Below are 23,297 nucleotides of genomic sequence, written 5' to 3'. Positions count from 1 at the left end.
ATTCCTCTGAAGCCAGCATTGACCATTCTAACCTGTACTGCAACACCCTATGATCTGTTGTATTTTGAAATTAACACTGGAATAAGCAAGAAGCAGCTTGCTTGAATGTGCAGGACTGTGCAGGACCCTATTCCAATGCTGTTTGTGTCATCTAAAGTTGTGTATTCTCAGAGAAAGGTTTGTCCCATGACATTTTCAGAGGGGATTATGCCACACACAAAGCTGTTGTGCACGTATCTTCCCAGTTTCAAAAACATGGCTGCAGTACTTCAGTAGAAAACCAGACACCCTTGATGAAGGGTGTGATTAAACACTCGTGCTATTACCCTGATTGACATGCAAATAAGCAATGTTAAACTGTTTACGGGATTCAAACTCTAATCACTGACCCACTTCAACAAATGAGGAATGCAATCATGCTCCACGTAAGGACACTGAATACACTGTCTTTTGGCACTCACTTGAGCAGAAGGTTCTCGAATTTCATGTTTTATGGTCAGAATATAAATGAGTTTCTTCCTGTCTGAAGCTTTATTTCTGTAAGATTGAAGACAATTAGTATTACTGGTTTGTTCATATACTACCCTTCTTTATTAAAGATACATCTGAAATATGAGGGGAAAACCCCTGCATAGTTAAACTGTTTGCACATGTTTCAACAACAACGGAATAAAAACAAAATGCAGGTCTTTAGTCCGAATTCCACAGCGCGATCCAGTAGCACCACCTGCTGTTTATAGGGAAAACTGCTGGTTTATATAGAGACACTAAATACTATTTTTTTATATCTAAATATATATCTATTTCAAAACATGCATATAAATATATATCTATTCCAAAAACAAAATATATATCTATTCCAAAAAAAGTTTAACCTTTTTGAATGGATGTGACACAGGCTTCTAAATTGCTTTTATCCTTTCATAAATGCCATTCTAAGTGTCCTTTCCAGGAAACGCAGATATTTAAACAGTGACAGACTTTTTGCAATGTACCCCCTAATATTTAATAGTGCCAAGAGATATATTTACTGGAAAAGGTCTGTTTAGAGGCCTTTTTCTTACTATTTTATTTATGGAAAATATTTCGGCAGAAACTCACATCTTGTCTGCAGCAGTAAATGGTCTGGTAAATTAGAAAATAATTACACTGATTCCAGTGAAGGAGAAAATAAAGCAATGATATTTTTATATGATCTAGTGTGAATAAAATTCTAAATAGTTTTCCAGATATCCAGTTGGGGTTGCAGAACTGTACATTAGCTTGTGTTAGCAAGTCATAAAATTCTCTGGTAAATGAGCAAAGAAAAATATACTTTCTGTCTGAATCTAAGTTCATTTTTAAGTTATTAATGAGCATATAATTTTTCTTTTTCTCTTTCTCTGTTTCTCTTCCCTCTTGCCCTAGTGCTGGTAATTCATGACTTTCCAGTTCATTACTGGGTTCTCCCTGTAGCTTTGAACTGTCCCTGGCATGCAGGATCCCAAAGAAGGGGCAACACCTGCAGCTGATGCTGCATCTGCAGTGCAGAGATGCCCCACAGGAAGGCACTTTTGCCAGGCAGCAACTCTAAATGCCAAAGCCCACTCCTTCCTCCCTGACCCTGAGCATCTCCCATGGCCTAGAGCATCACTCAAAAGGCCCCAGTGTGCAAGTGCCATTTCCTCTCCAGCCTTGCAACATGGTGCGAGCTTTCCTGCTTGTGGAGTTTATGAGTTAAGAGGAAAATCACTCACTGCTAAGCCCCATCTTACGCCTTTCCTTGGGGCTGGATGTGGACTGTATCTGGTCCTGTCTGGGTGGTTAAAAAATTATCATCCCGTTGCTCACAGTCTCTCCTGGTGTCTCTCACTGTGTGGATACAATCTCTCACAAAAGCAGGCTCTGGATTTCATTGCCCTACTGTCATTATGAAGTTTAAAATCTCTAAGAATAAAGGAACCTTAGTGCATTTAGAAATAATACCTCTTGCCAAGTAGACTCTACCACTGTCATTGACGCAATTAACTAATTATGGCCGTAGGAATCCACAGCATGCATGAGCTGCCAGCATGAGCCCTCACCTGGCAGGGTGATGGGATCCCTGGGTGTTACGGCACCTCACCAGGCCTTGAACACTTCCAGGGATGCAGCATCCACAACTTCCAGGGGCAATCTGTTCCTGTTCCTTACCATTCCCGCTGCGAGGGATTTCTTCCTAATATCTAATCTAAATCTACCCTCTATCAGTGATTCTTAAGATGTGACATGTGGCTTCAAGTTTACTCATGAGAAGACAGCATAAAGCATGAATTTGTGAACTGTGTCACTTGAGCCCAGCAGCACAGCAGTCAGAGGGGGAGTTCCTTCTCAGGAGGCAGAGCAGGTGACTGTCCCAGGGCCAACGTAGGCACAGCTGGACCCCATGGTACTGGTCCAGAGCACCCGCCATTGTAGACTAGCTTGGGCAAAACAGAAGAGGACAAAGAAAGTGAATTATTAACAAAGATGGCATTTTCAGTAAGCCCACATCTGCTGTTGCTTTTTTTTAACATAGGAGCCAAGTCCCAGAGGAGGAGAGGGTTTAAGTGGAAAGGATGAATAATTACAACTTTACTGTGGTAAGAGAGTAAAAAGATACCAAAGACATCTCATGAGAGATCTAGACAGACTTCTAATGAATACCCATGAAGCATGCAAGAGTGCAGTCAGCATTTGCACCACTGATGCAAGAAAGTACAGAAGAGAAGTCCTGGATACTTTTCAGTCTGAGAGAAAATAAAAATCCCCTGTAGCTGTCCCTGCTTTATGGAACTCATTCATTTAGAATGAGTTATATAAAGCCTCACATCCCACCTTGCAAAGAAGATGGAAAATCAGGGGAAACGGGCACCAGTTTATTTCAGATAGAACTATAGTGCTTGTAGATAAACTTAATAAAACTGGTGGAATTTAAATGAAGACCTAGGCGAAAGCCAAATGCCAAATTCCTACCTTAGCCAGTGGACAGTAGAAAAGAAATACAGCTTAACAGTTCAAGAGGTGAATTAAGAAACCAGCTGACATCTGTTAAATCTATAAAATGATGAAGTAATTGATTACACCAGTGGAAATTGGCAAAGTTAAAAATAGTTGATGCAAATGCAAAATTACTGAAAAGATAACATTTAACTTTGATCAGGATAAGGCTGATACATTACAGAAGGAATGATGATTCAGTGTACTGCTTTGATGCTGGGCTGCAACTGCACAAAAGCAATTTCCATTGGATCTCAAGGAATAATAAGGCACCTTTCAGAGTCCATAAAGTTTAGTGAAATAAAAGTGTGTGCAAAGGCTGTACAGCCTTATAATTGGGAAACACTGAAAACACAATATACACATAGCATCTAATTCAGTGGGGTGTCCAGTTTTTAACATGGTATTTTTCCTTCCTCATAAAAATTAGCCTGAGTAATTCAGTGCCAACATATCATTGAAGCAAAGAACCTAGCCATATTTGCCTGTAACTAACAACAGCCAGCTATAATATTAAAAGCATTGTTTTCTTCAGTGTATGGTTAAGGGTATATGCATTACGCACCTACAGACTGTAAGAGGAGCAATGCCGAGCAGGGAGCAGCCACAGAATAGTTAGATCTTTCCTTTTTATTAACTAACAAAAACACCACTATTTAAGATGGTGAGCTGAATAATGCCAGTGCCAAAAAAGATGAACCTGCTCACAGTAACAATATTCTTAAAGAATTTTTGTTTCTAGAACTAAATGAAACACCTTTTATTGCAGAAACAATTTTAATAAGGTCAAAGTGTACAAAAAAACTATCAGAACATACGTTAGATGAACAGAAAATTACACAGTAATTGTGGCCTCTCTGGACAATGTGTATTATGTACCTCCTTACTCATTTGAAAGAGAAATGGAACACTTTTTTATTTTTAAACAGTTTTACAATTGTCAATCCTACATGCTTATTCTGTCCATTCTACTACTGCCCCAAATGCAGGAGCTACACGTTTCAGAGGAGCCCGCAGCTAGAAAGGTTTAAGTTGTCTTTATTTGATTCATATATTTCTTAAAAAAACTTTAACAGGTTTACTATTTTTTTAAAGCTTACTTGCAAGTTATGTTTTATAGGCAACATTCTATTACCTAGCTTTGACAGTGGTTGATGTAACATTTTAAAGAATATTTGCTATTCACATAGTTTGCATTAGATGTTTAAAATACCATGAATGAAAAAAACTTTAAATTTTTCCAAAAGGCCAAAGAGGCTAAAAAGGTATTTTAGAACAATCATTGAAAGCCTTTATTGTAACACAGTCACTTCAAGTGTTGTGAAGCAGTTTTCTACGATCTCCAGCTTTTCTTCAGAAAGCAGGTTTTCTTGCTTCAGTTGTCCAATAAGAGCTTCCAAGGACCTGAGTCTTCCCAAAGTTTCTACCTCCTGCATTTCAAGTAGGGTTATCTTAGAGTGGAGCTTTGAAATTTTTTGCCAAAGGAGATCTCTGTCTATGTCTTGTTTGCAGTACGAATGCTCATTTTGTAATACTTCATTTCCACCATATGCATTCATATACACGGATGTATCTGTTTCTGTCTCTTCTGTGTCAAGCAACTCTGGCTCAATAGGCAGAAAAGAACTATTTACCATTTCAGGCTCTTCTGAACTCTCAGCTGGCACAATAATAGCAATGACAGATTCTTCACTTCCACTGAACTGTTCAATAGTTTGTGTCACTGTACTCAGTAAAACTGTGTTTTCACTTGTTGGCTGTACCTCAATGGAGCAGCCTACAATATGAGAGTTAGGATTTTCGATTGCATACTCAGAAATTGAACCTAAAGCATTTTTCAGAGATGAATTCAAGTAGTCAGGGTCTGTAAACTGCAAGACTGTAGCTGTACAACCTGCTGGATCCTCTACAGAAGTATGAACGCTGGTAGCTTCCATGCTCTGAACTGCTGCTGCCATTAAAACAGGATCAGGTTGATGCATATGCTGTGTAGATGAACTATCAAGAATGACACTGTCTGCCTGAAAGTCTTCTCCATTTTGAAGTTGCAGTTTTTGAATTTGTAAAGGTTTACTCAATGCAGTTGAGCAAACTACTTCTGCTTTTTTATCTACATCTTCTGCAAGTACAGAATTTTTCTTTGGTGAACAAGGTTTAAGTGGTACAGATGCTTTCTCTGACACTACATTTTTATTTGTTTCTTCTGGGTCTTCTTTCTTTCTCTCCTGTGGGCTTTTCTGAGAAGAATCTTTTTCCTACAGTAAAAATAACACAAAAACAATCACCTTGTAAGTAGGAAATCACTTGAGCATAAAAAAATGGGCAAATCTCATTCTATAGCATGGTACTTCATAAGGTGTAATTTAGATGAGCACTGGTTAAAAACTGTACAAGAGACCTGAAAATTCACGTAAGCATCTCCCACAACTTTCGCTTCAGGTCCTAGATGTTAAAATACTGTATTGAAGCTCTAAAGGAAATAATACTTTTTAATTTTTTTATTTTTTCAAACTTTAAGGAACTTTACTGGTTTACAGGAGTCATCATGATTTTAAAAGTACTTGAAAAGAACTGGCTATGCAAATGTGCCTGACAAAGACTGGCAAGCGTCTCCTATTACCACCTGAAACATTCTATTAAATATATATATATAAAATATGCACAGGACAAGATTTTTGCATTAAAGATGCAACAATGTTTTAGAAGGATACAGCAAATTTTTAGTCATGCAGTCAAACCCAAAGAGAACATCAACAAAAGATTATGAACACAGGCTTGAACAATAGTGAAACATATTCACGCACAATAACACAAGCTTATTTTTAAATAAGCAATGAAATTTTGACAACTAAACCCTGCACTTCATAAAAAGAGAGATTTTTTTTTGGATGGATAGAAATCTTAGCAGAAGGATCAATGTTTACAGAATAGGGGCGGTTTCAAACTTACCCTTTTTCAGCCACCTTATTTCTGCCCCCTCCCCTCCCCCCATAAACTACATCACCACATGATTAGATTTCACATCAGTATCCAAAAAAGCTTTTTAGTACGTGAAAAGAAAAAATACAGTAATAGTCAGTGTCTTGGTTTTTTTTTTTTTCTAGTAGGCTTCACTATGAAGAGATCTGAACTTGTACTCCTGTAAGGCCTTTGTACTAAAGCACAAACCCCAAAATGCCCAGAACAAAAAGGACAAGAAGCAACTTTAACTTTGCTCATGCCAGGGTACTGGGTTTGCGTGTCAAGGTTTTGGTAGCAGGGAGCTAAAGGGGTGGCTTCTGGGAGAAGCTGCTGGAAGCTTCCCCTGAAGCTGACAGAGGCAATGCAGCCAGCGGCAAGATGGACCCATTTCTGGCCAGTGCTAAGCCCATCAGCAATGGTGGCAGTGCCCCTGTGATAACATAGCTAAGAAGGGGGGAAAAACACCTTTGCAACAACCTGTGGCTGGAAAGGGGAGTGAGAATATATGGGAGAAACATCTGCAGACACCAAGGTCAGCGCAGAAGGGGGTGCTCCAGGTGCTGGAGCAGAGAATGGTAATAAATTAATTTTCCCCAAGCTGAGTATGTTTTGCCCATGATGGTAACTGGTGAGTGATCTCTCACTGTCCTCATCTCGACCCACAAGCCTTTTGCTGTATTTTTTTCTCACTTATCCAGCTGAGGAGGGGAGTGGTAGAGCGACTTTGGTGGCACGTGGTGTCCAGATGAACCACAGCGAGGAAGAGCAAAAAAAACAAAAAAACCAAAAAAAAAAAAAACCACCCCACAACAAAAGAAGTCCAAAAAACCCAAACAAACCAGGAAAGGGAAAAAACCAAAAAACCCCAAGCCAGAAGGGCAGTAGGGAAAAGAAACAAACCAAGAGGCCAGGCTAAAGAAACAGATAGTGATGGAAAACATAATTGGCAACCAGGAAAAATTATTATCCAAATAACTGGATATCTTGAAAATGGATGTTAATTTTATTTTTAAATAAAATATGAATATAGTACAATGAGAACGCCTGTATGGCATCAATAGTTGGTTAGCTTTGTACTACAATTTCAAAAAGATAGGAATACATTACCTCATCTTCTGGGGAAGAAAAAATTGTTGGTACAGCAGTGTGCTTCAAGTATCGTATACCCCATCGCACATCAAGGGAATCAGGGGTGAAATGATCACTGCATAGAAGCTGGTGCTTACTTGGAGTCCACGCATCTCGTTTCATATTCCGCAACCATTTCTCAAGTCTCTCTTTATCATGAAGTGGAAATCTTTTTCAAAGCAATTGAAACAAACAAACACACACACCACAAAAAAAATGTTATTTTTGTTTCTTTCTTTATTCTTTTCAATAAAGAATATCTCATTGTTCCTTACCAGGTAGCCTTTCCTTACAAAAATATTAAAATAACCATTTAAAAAGAATTTAAATAGGAAATGCTAATCAGGATTCCACTTACATGTTAATCCAATAATTATCTGAGTTATTTCTAGTTAGATGTTTGCTCCAGAGTTCAGCAGCAGAATTTCTGTTGATTTCTGCTAGCTGAGGTTTCATGGATGAGAAGTTTTGAAAGGTTTGATCCTGCAGCACTTGCTCAGAAAATAGTTCTGCTGAAGCAAGATGAAACACACTGTCTTCACCTAAAAAAAGTTAGGTCTGACTCTCATTTTCAAAATAGTATTTGTGGGGCTTTTTTGTCTTAGTAGGCACAAGTGGTAACAAAACCTTTTGTTGCTATAATACGTCATACTTCAGATTATCAGATAATTTGAATATGTATTTCCAGTGTTAGATTTAATTTTTGCTCAAAAAGCAAATACACACAAATGCAAAGCATTTCTGTATTTTGTGTTTCAGCAATTAAGCTTTCTTACAGTGCTGACAGCTCACACAATATTATAACTAACTTTTCAATCATCTAACCTACTCGAAAAGGAAAACAAAGAGTATGCATGGTCATAGAAAAAAAAATATTTTTGAAAATATATGCAAATGGTCAAAAACTGACATGGGAAAGAGAACTAAATTAAAAGAAAGTGGGCAAAAATGTGTAATTTACTCAAAGAATCACAATACGCAAATTAAAGGGAAGTTAAATGCTCATTATGTTGCACGTACAGTGAAGCAGTTATGGCAATAGTAACACAAACATTGAGACACTCTCGGCTCTCATCTCTTATCAGGCAGATATCAGGGTATTTGAAATCTGCTTACAGATTTCTCTGCTGCACGTCAAGTTTATTTTAACAAATGTAAGTGGAGCATTTCTAACTCAATTTCTCTACCCTTAACTCTTTTTTCCTTTTAATTAACAATGATTTATTTTGGTTATGCTTATTAGCATGCATTTAAGGAACTTGAATGCACAAAAAAATCGGTTCTGCAGTGAGGTATTCCCATACAACAGAAGCTGGGGAGAGAGCCTGGAGCACTGTGTCACTCAAATGCTATGAAAGGCACCAGTCAGTCAGGCAGCTTCTTGACAAACCCTAGACCCTCTCAAATTCCCAAAGCTGCAGGTTTCCTCCAAAAGCCACACATGGCAATGATACTCTCACATAGGCCCACAGTGCTTCAAAACTGCAAACTCAGCTGATTTTCAGAGAAAGACACCCGAGATTCACAGGATAAATATGCATGTCTTTACCCCTTCCCCAATCTTCTGAATTTTTTGCCATTTAAGTTTTCAAATTACCATGGAAACAGAGGAAGCTTTTCATGCATCTGGCTCTGAGTACCTGCAAGAATGCAAGGATTACTGCTGGCAAGAACATAATAACCTCTGAAAAGCCAGAGGTTCTGGCTTTTCAAATCCTGCCTACTTAGATCATGTACATCCAATACCAGCATTGCATATATTACACGGCATGTCCCATGAATAACAGAGCTTAGCCTGGGATGCTACTACACAGAGGTCCAAAAAGGCTCTCAGTAAGAGGATGACTTCTTTCAACTGAAGGTCATGTCACCAAATACACCCTCTCCACAAGGTCTTAAGAATGTGTGCGTTTACTACCATTACCATTGCAACACAGCACTCACTGCTTTCCCCAGTCAGCCAGCTTCACAGAAGAAACAAAATAATTTGTAGTGAGAGACAATGGCTCATCACAAAAATTACTATTTTAGCTTCAGGGCAACTTTGCCAAAACCTGCTCCTGCTTCAATACCCCCTCACTCATCAACGGAATCTTCTCTTTGGTCTAAACAAGGCACAAAAAACCCCAGGAAAATTGGAAGTGGACAGAATTTATTCAGCAAGCTGCCACCACTGCACAACTCGGAGAGGTGAAGAAATAAAACAAAGAAGGGCTTGAGATTAGGTCACAGTTAAAAAGTTCATAAGGGGCTCAGACCCAAAACCACAGAACTGCAGATGACTTCTCTGGGTTGGTAAGAGGCAAGGGAGTAAAACTTGCAATTTATATCAGCACCAGTTGTAATGTAGAGATCTCTATGAATCAAATCTCAGCACCCCTTTTTCAGGACCATGTAGCAGCACAATTCAATGGCTAGATGAAACAGCTCTGGTCTTGCAGTCATCTTTATACTGATGCCATACATCTGCGTATAAATATTTATCAGCACGCAAACTTGTTTTGATGGTCCATGTGGCACTCTCATTCTCTAAAACTATTTCCCCTCATTTTCGTGATTGTTTTAGAATGACTCACATATTAAGAGACATGACAGGAAAAAGAGCTTTTTCTTCAATCTAAACTAAAATCCCTTTCAAAGCAGTCTTCCTGTGAGCCTTCCCGCATAGCCTTCCTGATCATGGCATAACAATGACTATTTAGCAACTGAAACAAAACTGAAACTAAAAAGTCTGAGGTCTAAGTCTTATCAAAACAGATTTTGAGGCTAGTTGAGACACTTATTATTCAATTTTTTTCTTAAACGCTACAAAATTCCTTCTGTTGACAAATTCTTATCATACTTTCGTTCAACAGAAACACATTCAGTTACCTGCCCTGTGCTTGTCTAAAGGTTGAGAAAAAGTTTTTAACTCACCGTTCTGGGACTCAGAATCTGGGAAGCAACAGCCACGTAACTGCAGCAGTACAGAGGTTACTGCGGGCCTGGAATGGTGACTAATCACTCAGGTGGCTAGACAGTACCATTCAGCCACCATAAACTGGTTTTTGGCAACCAAGCTAGTTAGTTTCCAGCTAGCTCAGCTTCCTCTACACAGACCAGCAATGCCTCTATCTGCAGCGCCGGCAAGTTAATAATCCTAGTGGAAATATTTAAGTTCAAAGAACCAACGTGTGTTTACTTTCCTACTCTGCAGGGCCCTTGGCTTGACTTGCAAGCTGTTAGATGCAGGATACTCGGCTCCCTTGCCATGAAGCCAATGCCCCCACGAACACCTGCCCTGCTGAAACACCCCGGCCACAAAGGCAGCCACGCTGGAGAAAGGCGGTGTACCCGGTGCTACTTAGCTCTAGCACTAAACAGCCTCACGATTATAAGCGCGAATGTTATTTTTCAGTCGAATCTCTTCAGTTTTCACTTCACAAATCCTTTGCACCTATTCAAGAGCCTTTCGACACTGCCGCATCCCCCCTCCCCCCAGGAAGTGCTGGCATTCTTCTCGGGGGGTGGTTAAATGCTCAACCTGTCGACCATTTTGCCCTGCACCTTTTCCTCCTCCCTGGAGACAAGAGCACCGGGCAGGGTTCAGAGGTGACCACCAGCCTCTGAAGTTACTTCTCGGTCATTTACCGCTCCCCCCACCTCCGGCTCCTGAGGGGCCGCTGCGGGCCTTCGCGTCACGCGGGGTCTGCCCTTCTGACGTTCAGCGGCTCCAGGGCCAGCCCTTACACCGCTCCGCAGGCACTTACGGGTAGAAGCTGAGCTTGCTCCGGTCCCTGGCGCTCTGCCCTCCCCGGTTCTTGCAGCAGGACGCGGCACAGTACCGCGGCATAGCGGACCGGCGCGGGGCAGCACCATCCGCCCGGCGGCAGCGGAGGTGCAGCAGGCGGGACTCACAGGGGCAGCGGCGAACACCGCCTCCTGCCGCCCCCCGCGTCAGGGGAGGAGGTCCCGCCCCGCCGCGGCGGCGACTTGCAGCAGCGGCGGGCCGCGTGCGCTGCGTCACGTGGGGCTGAGCGGCCAATGGCGTAGCGCTTCGTGTAGGAATCGCTGTTGGGGCGCGGGGGAAGGACTGCGCGCGCGCTGGCGGACACTGGGCGGGAGCGGCGCGTGGGGCGCTGAGGGGCAGTGGCCTCTGTGGCGGCGGCGAGCGGGGTCTGAGGTGAGCGGCGCGGCGGGACCGGGCCTGCCCCGGCGGGGGCAGGGGCGGCCGTTGTGGGGGGGATTGGGGAAGGCACGGGGATGCTGGAGGGAAGGCGGACGCGGAGGGGCCGGAGAGGTGGGGGTGCGGCGGGGTGGCTTGGGAGGGGAGTTGGGGACACTGGGGCTTGGTGTGGTGGATGTATTTGCTCTCTGGGCTCTCACTTCTCGATGGGTCCATCTGCTGGGGTCTTTCCCAAGCCTGGCCTGCTTGGAGGTGGGACGGCGTCGTTTAGTGTCGCTGGTGTCATCTGCCGAGCCCTGGCTCGGCCTCGCTTTTTGGTTCGGCTCTACTGGGGTTCTTTAGGGTCTGGCTGGGGAGGATGATGCCGGGGAAGGCCCCGTTTCGTTTCCCTGTTCTCCAGAGCAAGACTCGGGAGCCTTCTCCTAGTTTTGCTTTCGGGTCAGTGTAGGAGAGGCCGAGAAAAATACAAGCCGCGATGTTTGACAGACTTCCATGTAGGAAGAGTACACGAAGGTTTGCTTACTTTGTGTACGCGGAGGTTTGCTTACTCATTGGGTTTAGTCGTGATATGAGAACCAGTGGAAGACTTTGGTAACTTTCTTAGTACCAATAAATTGTTTGCAAAAATGATTGTAATATCAGGGTTCCACTAGATAGTGCATCGGAATTCCTGTGATCAGAGCAGTAGTGACTCTGTGGGTCTTCCGAGTATGGAAGGCTTCATGAATATAAGCATTTACCTAAGATCTTTGTTAATTACATTCAAAGAGGGGTGGAATGGGGCATTTGCATTGCCATATGGAAGTGAATCCTTATTTTCTATGTGTGACAGATTTTCTTCCAGGTACATCATCATTAAACATCACTTCATCGTGTAGCTATTAATAACGTTGAAAAACTGATGAAGAACTGTGGTACTTTTGATAAATGCTAGATGGTATACCTGTTATACCAAGCTGAATAGCAGTTGAGATCTGTAACTCCTTACCCAACAGTAAGGAGTAACAGTAAGAGTTAAGTAGTTAATCTGTCAATCTCTATTGATAGATGTACCTAAATAAAATGGAGGTCTTCATAATTGCTAGGAAAGACTGTGTTGTGGCATGAGCTTAATATCAAGAATTATACAGAACTTAACGAATTCTGGAATGTGTTTTAAGCATCTACTGTGCATACTGGGAAGTTAAACATTGACTGTCCCTTTTCTGTTGAGAAACTGACAGAAAGAGAATAAGTGTTTAAAAGAGACTTTATTTTGAAAGAAGTTGCGAAAATAGTGGAGGTGGGGCAGAGGTTAGGCATTTAGCATGTTAATTAACAATAGCAATGCTAAGATGCTGACAGCATATGGAATACTTATTTTCTAAAAAGTAAATTGAATAATTGATTATAGTGTCTTATTATGTGTTTCTGGTACCCTTATAAGTTAAAAAAAAAAATGCTCCTTATGTTGGAGTTTTATTTGGTTTTGATTTTCGTTTACTCTTCCTTTTATTCTTGTGTTTGAATTTTATTGAGTTGTTCAAGGGCAGCGTTACATCTGTTTATGTTATTTAAAAAAACCCAAAACCAAACAACAAACCAGTGAAACTTAAGTACTGATTGGGTTTTTTTAATATGCTTTAGAAATCCAGATAAAAGTAGGGGCAGTATATCATAGAACTACATTACAGAAATCCTAATGTAAAACCGCAGGAAAGGGAAAACTTAGACGTAATTAATTATCAAGAATAATAAAAGTGGAGAAGGTTAGGCAGAACAAAAAATTTCAAACCACTGACTTGATGTCCTCAGGCTCTTGGGAGTTGTAAAAGAGGATTTGGCTCAATAATGGACATGAACTGCTCTTTTTAGCTCTTTTCAGTGTTTAATAGCAGAAGCAGGGAGGTTAGCCTTAGGAGGATGCAGCAGGTGATTATACAAGCATGATGCAGGTGTGGGGAAATGAAGTTAAATAAAAAAAAAATCTCACATGTGAGATGAAGGCATAAATCCATATCTATAAAGCACAGACAGGAAGAAAGCCCCAGAAGTGAGCAAAGGTGTAAACGTACATGGTTCTTAGTGTCCAAGTAACAGAGTTTCAGGTTAGTGAAGTGGTGAGAGAAGGTACGTGGAAAAGCCTTGGAAAGGCTTGTGCTAAAAATATGCCTGGTATCATGCATGAAGAATATTGAAAAGAGCTGTCTGTTTGGTATCGAAGTACAGTGATTGAAATACAATTTGTTTCAACTGCTGCTCCTTAACACTTGATACCATGCAGGCTGCTAGCCAAATAAATGCTTAGGAGGGCATGGGTACATTAATCTTACGAGCTTTTTGCTCTTGCCTAACAACGTTTGTTTTAGACCCCTGACTTACCTATTAGAAACGGTATTTTTTTCCACTTTTAGCACTTTGGTGTTAATTTACTTTAGAGAGTATGGACTTTCTATTAAAGGTTTAATTGTCTTATGTACCTGATATTCAAAGGGTTTGAACTCTGGCTGATAAATGTTTGGGCAACACACCATCTAGAAGTATTCTGACTTCAGTGGTATTCGGACTGTAAGGTTAGTTTATTCAACTTTAAGGAAAGTAATGCCATTCATCTCTTTGGTTTGTATTTGCGGTACACCCCAATTGGTGTAATCTGGGGAGGGAGACGTGTTACTTCTGGTATGTTCAGGGCCCCGTCACATATCCTGCTGGCCAGGAGACAGCCAGCATTCTGTCTTTCTATGCTCTGTGTTTTAAATGTGAGATGCACAGGCCTTGGAAAATAATTTGATCTTTTCTTCTGATAGGAAGAGCTCACCCTGTCCTTCATAAAAGTCATGAAAGATCATTTGGCTATGTGGAACTGATTTTTCTTATGCCTTATTTATACCACAGCTTTTTCCCTAAGTTTGTTTCAAAATGTAACTTTTTTGCCAAATACATTGCTGAAGAAAATAGCGACAACTTTTACTTACTGTTGAAGCTGCTTGCCTTGTCTAGAAGACTTTTTTTCTTTTTTTTTTTAGTTCAGTTCAGTCATTGGGAGTGTAATATGTAAACCTTTATGTGCAGTGGTATTTATCAGATGAATTCTGTGGTATCAAAGAAATGGTAGGTGTTTTTATTTATAGTATAATCCAATATGCAAGTAAGCTAAGCCCAGCCCATTCTAAACTAAAGGAAAATGTGCCTACTTGACTGACCTCTGTACTCTATGTGGGTGCTTTATTCTTTATCACGTTCACCTTAGGTTATTTAAATGACCTTCTGAAGCTGAGCATGAGTGTCTTGATAGTCTTGTCTTCCCACACCTCACTGTTGATCTCTAAGCTACTTGTGTTTTCAGGTTCTTATTGTTGCACAAGATAATTAGTGAATTGGTCTTCCAGTACTGAGTGTTTTTTTACAGTTTGGGCTTAATTTAGGTGGAGCTGCTGTGTTTATGGTCCTGAAATCTCAGGAATAGTTTAAAGCTAGTTCAGGGATTCGAGTATGAACTGTTTGATACAGTGAAACATATTGCGTATTTACTTTAACAGTTCTGTGGGAGAATGTACACTTAAGGATAGGTGTAAAACAAAGGTGAACGCTGAAGTGTGCTTGCGATGCATGTGAAATGTGAATTTACAGTATTTTCATTTACATAGTCTGTGATTATGAAACCAGGGGAATGGAGGTTGACAGGTGTGAAACAACATGCTTACCTGTCTGTCACTGACTCATGGAGCATGCAGGTCTTCTTCTCCCAGCTTATAGTTGCACCTTTAAATTATTGTGGAATGTGAATTAACTAGCTCTTCAAGTATTTTTCTTTTTCTTTCTAGGAACTAGAGAAATGGCCACTACGCAGTCTGTCTTCACGTTTGCTCTCTGCATTTTGATGATAACTGAATTAATACTGGCTACAGAGAGCTATTATGATATCTTAGGAGTTCCAAAAACTGCATCTGACCGCCAGATCAAGAAGGCGTTTCACAAGCTGGCTATGAAATACCACCCAGACAAAAATAAGAGTCCTGGTGCAGAAGCAAAATTTAGAGAAATTGCTGAAGGTAATATATGCTAACCTTAGTCTTAATAGCTTTCATCTGTGAGCAAATGTGGTAACTTACATATACTCTGGGTTTGCTGAATAAGAGGTAAAAAGTGTTGTTTTTCTGAATTCTACTTCTGTGCTGTCAAACGTCCAGTATCGGTATCTGATTTGTTTCTGTGACTTTGCACATAGGCAGGCCTTTTACACAGCTTATTTGTTTCTGTTTTTTAGGCTGTTTGGCTTATGTGTCTAGTCACAAAAATTACTTGGTGGTAGGACAGCTGTAGCTCTAGGAGGTTAATTCTTGTCTTTTGATCTGCCTAGTAAGATCCAGCTCAGGATTGCTAGGGCTTCAGGGGGACCTAGTAGCAACCTTCCAGTAACTATGGGGAGATTATTTTTAAAAACGCAGCAGAGTGCTTCAGTAGTTCATGGTGGGAGCACAAGAGACAACAGGTGCAAGAGGTTCAGAGTGGTTATAAGCAAAAACTTTTTCACCTTGAAGATAGGCCAGCGTTGGAACAGGTTACTTAGAGAGGTTGTGTAGTCTCTGGCCTTGGAGGTTTTTCAGGCATAGGTGGCTAAAGCCCTGAGTAACCAAGTCTGATCTCATAAATGACCTTACTTTGAACAAGTGGTTGGAGACAAGACCTTCTGAGGTCACTTCCAACCTGAATTATCCTGTGATCCTAGGAATACACCGTTTGTAAGTGTTCTGTGATAAAATGCAATGGTGGAAGCGAATAATCAAGACTAGAAAAAGACTTGCTGAGAGATAAGTTCCCATTTCTGCTCCCCATAGACTCTCTCATAACATACATCTGTGTATGTAGTACTCCTGACTAAGCTAATAAGAGTTTTTTGGGTTTTACTGTCTTGCCTGCAGAAGAGTTCTTTTGGAAGAGCTCTTATTTGAAAGATAAAGGGGAGGAACAGTCTTGTTATTTGCTGCAGCTTTTAGCACCTATTACAGGAGGAACCGGGAACTCTTACGTAACTGTTGAAATATATAGAGTAACTGCAAGCCTTCGACATAAGAAAATGGGAGCATTTGAAATACTTAATGTTATCAGAATGGATATATTACCTGTCAGTTTCTGCCATGGAACACCAATAGCTGTAGTTTTGGACCAAAGATCGGTTGGAAACCTGGTTCTGTTTCAGGTATATCTAATCACAAACTTATTGTTGAACTTTGAAAATGTGAGAATTTGGACATAGGGGAAATTAATTCCCTTTATCTCCTTGATGTTTATCTTGTTGGTTAGTTGTAACTACAGTGTAGCTAAAACTTCCTGGCTGGCAAGTAGTTTTGCAGACACTGCAGTGTGTTTCTGTGGTAGGAATGCAGCAGGCGTTTGTTGGGTAGAGCTCTTAACTCATCCTCCTCTCTCCTTCAGTCTTTTTTTCTTTTTTTTTTAATTGGGAATGTAAATAAACCTCTTTTTTTTTTTTTTTTTTTTGTTGTTTTTGTTTTTATGGAAATAGCATATGAAACATTATCAGATGAGAATAAACGAAGAGAATATGATCAGTTTGGCCGTCATGGAGGACAAGGGAATAATGGAAGCCCATTCCGTCAGTCATTTAATTTCAACTTTGACGATCTGTTCAAAGACTTTGACCTCTTTAGTCAAAACTCACGGTCAAAAAAGCACTTTGAAAATCACTTCCAAAGTCATCGGGAAGCTCACAATCGGCAAAGACGTTCTTTCCAAGAGTTCTCCTTTGGAGGTGGACTGTTTGATGATGTGTTTGAGAACATGGAAAAAATGTTTTCATTTAGTGACTTTGAAAATGCACACCGCCACGCGGTCCGAACTGATTCCAGGTTTCACGGATCCAGCAAGCACTGCAGGACTGTCACTCAGAGACGAGGAAACATGGTGACCACGTACACAGACTGTTCAGGACAATAGTGTTTCCTTTCTTTTCATCTCTTCTTTCAACATCTTCATGATCTTTCTTAATTTTGTGCTAACATGGAAAAAAAATCTTAACTGTTTGTTCTAAAAAACAACTGCTATAAAGAAATTGTAGATGAAACTAATCTTCAGAATAGAAACAACATGCATTTGGGAAGTAAATGTCTCAGTAACTGATTGGAATGGGAGAGAAATAATCTCATGGGAGAGAAAATTCTATGGATTTCAGTTTAGTAAATACTTTCTGTAACTTTGAACTTCAACACAAGATATGTATTTTTAATTTCAGAAATGTAATATAATTTTTTCATATATGCCAGTTCAGGACTGTTTAAGTTACTGGTGCATGGATTGCAGCAGAACAGATACTTTAATTTTGAAGTGCTGCTTTTTTTTTTTATCACATCTTTCCAAGTTTGCACTTGCCATTTTTACCTGATAAGGACTTACTGTGCAAGTTAGATAATTTACACAAAATAGCAGCAGAAATATGACTTACCTGGGTCTTTGCTACTCTGTCCAGCGTTGCAAATGTGTTAACGAAAAAAATACTTTTTGAAGTTGGAAAATAACAAGAGAGAGAATATGTTAAGATTGTGCTTCACCTAGGAGAGTGATGTAGGAATTAACTTTTATTTCCAAATAGCCTTTCATTGGCCTGAAAGATCTTAGGATTTGAATAACCCCAAACTTATTTAAGGGATATTCATGTATGTAAGCTTATGTGCACACAAGGCTTTTTTTTTTTTTTTTTCTTTCCTTCCAACATACAAATATCTCTCTAACAGGTTTGGAAGAGCGCAGCGAAAACACTCTTTGTTTTATGCTTATTACATTACCATGTGTGCAATGTAGTTTCCGTAGCTGAGTTTATTGAACTTAAATACTCCTCCATGATTTCGTGAACTTAAACAAGATAAGCTTGCCTACAGATTTCTCGTGTTTCTGGAAGCGTCTAAATAAAAAATAGATTGTGTTCAGATTGACAGATTTATTACCTGTCAGTAGGAATTTTTCAGCACTGTGATTTGAAAGGTAAATTCTTAGCATGAACACAAAGTAAAAGTGAAAATTCTAATTGTACTTACCTAACGTCTTATGGTGCTGCAGTCTGCTAATAGGGACACTACTAAATGTGCGTCAGTTTCAGCACCATGGAGATGAATAACCAGTCTAAACTATTTAAAACTAAAAAAGAAAACAAACAACAAAACCTCTGAATATTTTAACCAATGTCAATCCAAAAGTTCTGTTTTATTTCTTAGCTAGTACAGGCTTACTATCGTAAATTGCTTCCCCTTAATAAGATTGTCGTCACCCACATACTACCATCTCTTTAGAATTGTGCAATAAGAATTTGCCTTTCAGATTGATTGCATGAGCAAAATGAGCATTTTAAACAGCAGTGTTTTAAATAGGCTTTGAGTTCTTAAAATCTTTACCAAAAGAGATTTAACTCTTCACTTCTCAGATGAATATTGAAAGCTGCCTATTTGCTAAGTAACCTTCCCCCAGGGGTACGTAGTATTGCTTGTTCAGTTTTCATTCACTAAATACTTGGAATGGATTGTTGCATTATATTAAGTGCTTTTCCTTTTCCATGTTCTTCTTTATTTATTAACAGACTAATACCTCATATGGTCTTTATAAAAAGCCAGTAATTTGTGCAACGTTTTCGGAATGTGCAATATTCTTATAGTGGGAAAAGTGCTGGAGTGAGCATGTTTATTTCCACCCTTTTTCGATGTAAGTAGAGATTTTTAGTTTCTTCTGTATAATTAATATATGATTCAACCAAAAGTTGTAATTCATGTAGATTTCTGCATTTTTTTCTTTAACATACTCCATCAGTCCTGTACATGAATCAGATGATCTGCCTGATTCTTATCATATAGGCATCTAAGTGAACAAATTAAGAACTTAGTATTCTGAATTACTTTCCTTCACAAATACCAAGTGTTTTTACATGGACATTTCTGTATGCATTTGAGGAGAATTGTTCATGCTGGTAAAACTCTGGAAGGATGTGGCCTTTAGTATTAAATATAAGAGTATTAATGAATGTCCTTTAGAGATGGTGACTGCTGGAACGTAAGAGGTGGGAGGCAACTCTAGAAGTAGGATGCAAACGTAAAATATTAATGCCTGCCTTAATCTAGTGAACATTTTCTTAATTAAAGGGAAAAAAAAAAAAAAAACCAGCAGAATAAGCAGTTCTTAGGCATGAGAGAATGAATATTTAAATTCCTACTAGAACCAACCCACTGACTTCTCCAGACATAGTTTTCTCCACTTAATGAACTTGAGTCTGTTCTGTAATCCTTAATTAGAGGAATAAAAGCTAAAATGAGCACTGTAAATTGTAGGAAACACAGCCACTCCTAAAATTTAAGTCTTTTAAGTGACTGTATGAGTTCACTGTCTTTCAGGCTCAGCTTTTAGTTGAAAATCAAGGGTCCTTTGCTGCTTCTAGGCTAGCTTCCCCTCTTTAAGGATGTTCCAAACTTTATTCATACAAAGTGTACTTGTTTTCTATAATTCTTCGATGTCAAAGTATGAAACTGATAGTAAAACAATAGGGTTGCTAGTTTTTTAGTGGATAGTACCTTGAAAAGACTTCTACCTAGTCTATTTTTATCTGCTTCCATATTAGTTCTCTGAATTTCTTGTCATAGGTAAACCAATAAATACTTCATATTATTCCCATGGCTTCCCCAAGTGACCTTTCTGCTGCTTTTGATGGTTGATCCAAGGTAAAATCCAAAGGGGAGAGCCTGTTGCTAGTGTCGCAGTCTGGTGTGTGGCTGTCTGTGTGACTTTCTATGACGGGTATGCTTTGAACAGGCTTTAGCTGGAGAAGGGCCAGAAAAATTACCAGAGGGATGGAGTACCTCTCTAATGAGGACAGGCTCAGGACAGGCTGGGGTGGTTCAGCCTGGAGACCTTATTGTGGCCTTTCAGTTCTTAAAAGGGGCCTGTAAGAAAGATGGTAGCAGACTTTTTAGCAGGGCCTGTTGCTAGTAGGATGAGCGATGATGGTTTTAAACTAAGAGGGGAGATTCAGGTTGGACATGAAATAAGAATTCTTTACAGTGAGCGTGGTAAAATACTGGAATAGGTTGCCCAGAGAGGTGGTGGATGCACCATCCCTGGAGACATTCAAGGCCAGGCTGGATGTGATTCTGGGCAACCTGATCTAGTTGAAGATGTCCCTGCTCATTCCAGGAGTGTTAGACTAGATGACCTTTGAAGGTCCCTTCCAACTCAAACTATTCTATGATTCTATAAGTTCAGGCAGGCTTTCCTCAGCCATCAGCCTTCAGTTCCACAGCCGTCAGAGCACAGGCTGGCAAAGCATGCTGTGCTTCTCACTTATTCAGAGCTCTTGCACATTCTTCGCCTATTTATAGGGTTTGCTTCATGGCAGGCTCTCCAGCGGAAGCCCTGACATAACCCTATGACACCCCTGACTTATGAAGCTTCTTAAGTGCCATCTTTGGTCTCCAAATCTTGTGAAAAGATCCAGGAAAACCTATTATTTTTTGTAGTGTGAGGGTGAAAAATACAATTCTTAGCCATTTGTTGAAAGGCATTTATGCATATGTAACTCCAAATGGTTGAGTTTCTAAAACTTTACCAAAAACCCCAGTGCTTTTTCATGTTTGGTTTTTTTCCCATTATACTTTTGAAACACAGTAGCTAGTGGAGATGAAGTACTGTAAATGTAATTAGGGTGCCATTACATTAAATGTGAGAATTGTTTGTGTGTGATGTCTTTTTTCTTTTATTTTTTTTCCTTCAAGACCTAGATTGAAACCAAATTCAGGTGGGTTATGTGGCACTTGTGTCTTGTGGAACATTTTGACCACTACATCTTCCCTGAATGAGCTAAGGGGATTTGCAGGGAGAAGGGAGCAGGGTTCAAAGAAGCTGGCTTAATTTTACCTGTTTCTGGTTTTTGGTTTTTTTTTTTTTTTAGGGATGTTGGGAACGGGTTCTTTCAGGGGTTCATTCAGTCATTCATTCAGTTCAGGCATTACGCCTGTAAGCCAAGCAGGTAAAAGAACCTGTGCAAAAGGTAGTTTTTCTGCAAGGCAATGGCGGGGAGAACTGAAAGCCTTCAGCTGCTGGGTCTCTGCCTATGCTCTGACTGCTCGGCTGAGATTCGGGAGAGCAGGATGGCCAGTGCTAACTGGCCTGGATTGCCGCTGGAGTGTAGGTTCTGAAGCTGAGGTTAGAACGCTGTTGTGTTGGCTTGTAAGCTGACTGCAAGACCGTGCTTGAATGTTCTTTTTTTCTGGATCTAGCCCTTAGAAGTTGAAGGGTATGGAAGTTTCGGGGTTCCATATGTCTCATTGGGCCATTTCTCATCAGAACAGTCTTCCCTGGAACCTTGACTAACCTGCCATTTAACAATGCAAAAAACAGGTTTTTGAGGACTAAATGTGTTGGAGACAATGGGAGATCTGTGCTGTATTTTTATGCTGAGGTGTGTGGTTTGAGTTTTTTCATTATTTATAAATTGAAAACTCACCACAGAGGTGTCTGTTGGACTTGAACCAAAAGTCATGTGTGGAATACCTCGGCTGTGCTGTGTACGGGGCCCAGTTCAGAATAAAATGCTGTTCAGGGGATCATTTGGCTCTGGTGGCTGATGTGATTGGGCCCAACCAGTCTGCCCTGAGGCAGTGATTCACACAGTCCTGCAGCTGCTTTCTGTAGTATGGGCACCTGCTGCTTCAGAGACTAGACAGAGAGACCAGCTTTGTAGAGGACACTTATCTGTTGTGATATCAGTCACTACCAGCATGAGCCTGAATCAGTCCTAGGTTAAGGCTGCAACTCATCCTTGATTCCAGTTTGCTTAAAAAAAAACCAGAAACTGTTTTGCAGTAATGTACTCCAAAGTTTAGGCACAGTGGAAAATGACTTTTTATATGGGCTTGTTATCTGTTAAGCAGTGGCGTTTGATTCAACAGCATTCATTTTAAGAGCTACGGTAACATTGAAATGAATATTACTGCTTATGTTGTTCCTACTGTGGTTGCAGTCACACCAAAAGGTGCTGTCGTGGAGCTGAGGTCCCTTGGGGCGGCTGCAGTATTCTACTGAGACTTGGAGGCAATAGCTGGAGGTGGTGAACCATCTTATCCAAGCAGTTGTTCTGGGAAAGTCCACCAAGGAATGAATGTACACCTGATATCAACATATATACTCATAGGTTTTGGTTTTGTGTTGGTTTTTTGGGGGGGAAGATGTGAGGGCTGGGGTTTTTATTTATTTTGACCTGTGCTGCAGATCTGTTGAGGGTCTGAGTTGTGTATTTCTCAAGGCTGGCAAAAAACCTGGCACTTCTCAAAAGTATCCATGAGCAGAAAGAGGGAGGTGCCTGACCTGCCTTTGCTGATGCCTGTTCTCCAGCCACAGGCAGCAAGGAAGGGGTGCTGACAGTAACCCTGATCAGTGGTGCCAGTGTCTGTGGGAGTGCAAGCCTGACCTCAGAGCTGCCTACTCCAAGTCCTAAGCAGAAGAGTTGTGGGTAGCATACATCTGGAAGCCAGAAGCACAAGCGGAGACAGTTACAGGCTGACTGTAGAGGAACTGGAGGAAGTAATGTTTGCAGTGGTTGCTCTGTTGTGATGGTTCAACCAGGTTTTTACGCCTCACAGCACCCCTTGCTGCATGAGGATGGCAACCTCTAGCCTGGGATTTCTCCAGGAAGTAGTCAGGATGAAAATAAGTGTTTCTGTTTCAACTGCTGATCGAGACCTAGGCGAGGTATTCATGGGACCCTTTTCTCCAGGTAAGGCTACCTGGCTAGGGAGCGTGTGGTGGTGGTGGTGACTTGGGCTTGCTCCAGAGAAAGACCAGGAACTGTGGAAGATCCAGGTGACATAACCACTGGTGGTGTAGTTTGTCTGCCAAAACATGAATTTCCTGCAATGAAAAACAGAGCATGGTTTTAATAATATGATCTGTGGGGCAGACAATGTATAGAGATATGAGTTCTGGTGTGATTTCAGGGATATTACAGATGTGCTGCGGAGTACAGATGAGCTGCAGGATAGTGTCTTTAGCCTGATCTGGGGTGTGGAGGGTAGGGTAT

General features: G+C 40.5%; 2 protein-coding genes across 3 annotated transcripts; one reads left to right on the top strand and one right to left on the bottom strand.

Annotated features, from left to right (window-relative positions):
• Nucleotides 1-3,726: 3,726 nt before the first annotated feature.
• Nucleotides 3,727-11,024, bottom strand: THAP5 (THAP domain containing 5). Its single transcript, XM_030478929.1, has 3 exons — nucleotides 10,836-11,024; nucleotides 7,066-7,255; nucleotides 3,727-5,252 (listed from the first exon to the last, which is right to left on the bottom strand). The coding sequence occupies exons 1-3, from the start codon at nucleotides 10,916-10,918 to the stop codon at nucleotides 4,290-4,292; spliced, it is 1,236 nt and encodes a 411-aa protein (XP_030334789.1). The 5' UTR covers nucleotides 10,919-11,024; the 3' UTR covers nucleotides 3,727-4,289.
• Nucleotides 11,025-11,121: 97 nt separating this feature from the next.
• On the top strand, nucleotides 11,122-20,962 carry DNAJB9 (DnaJ heat shock protein family (Hsp40) member B9). 2 transcript variants are annotated; one of them, XM_030478931.1, is made up of 3 exons: nucleotides 11,122-11,248; nucleotides 15,055-15,282; nucleotides 16,755-20,962. In XM_030478931.1, the coding sequence occupies exons 2-3, from the start codon at nucleotides 15,066-15,068 to the stop codon at nucleotides 17,183-17,185; spliced, it is 648 nt and encodes a 215-aa protein (XP_030334791.1). In that variant the 5' UTR covers nucleotides 11,122-11,248; nucleotides 15,055-15,065; the 3' UTR covers nucleotides 17,186-20,962. The 2 variants fall into 2 exon arrangements, with proteins under 2 accessions (XP_030334791.1, XP_030334790.1); XM_030478930.1 differs by lacking the exon at nucleotides 11,122-11,248 and adding an exon at nucleotides 14,259-14,624 and having other exon boundaries at nucleotides 15,053-15,282.
• Nucleotides 20,963-23,297: the final 2,335 nt, after the last annotated feature.

Source organism: Strigops habroptila, chromosome 3, assembly GCF_004027225.2.
Source record: "Strigops habroptila isolate Jane chromosome 3, bStrHab1.2.pri, whole genome shotgun sequence".
Classification (NCBI taxonomy): Eukaryota; Metazoa; Chordata; class Aves; order Psittaciformes; family Psittacidae; genus Strigops; species Strigops habroptila.
Note: the sequence above shows the minus strand (reverse complement) of the source record. Positions and strands in the feature narration are given on the sequence as shown.

Bases quoted from the DNA above. Each gene is read 5' to 3' on its own strand.
- THAP5 (XM_030478929.1), bottom strand. From the start codon at position 10,918: ATGCCGCGGTACTGTGCCGCGTCCTGCTGCAAGAACCGGGGAGGGCAG. The intron at 7,256-10,835 runs GTAAGTGCCTGC...GCTTTGAAAAAG, and splicing joins AGCAAGCTCAGCTTCTACCC to ATTTCCACTTCATGATAAAG. The intron at 5,253-7,065 runs GTAATGTATTCC...TTTTTACTGTAG, and splicing joins TTTCTTCCCCAGAAGATGAG to GAAAAAGATTCTTCTCAGAA.
- DNAJB9 (XM_030478931.1), top strand. From the start codon at position 15,066: ATGGCCACTACGCAGTCTGTCTTCACGTTTGCTCTCTGCATTTTGATG. The intron at 15,283-16,754 runs GTAATATATGCT...TTATGGAAATAG, and splicing joins ATTTAGAGAAATTGCTGAAG to CATATGAAACATTATCAGAT.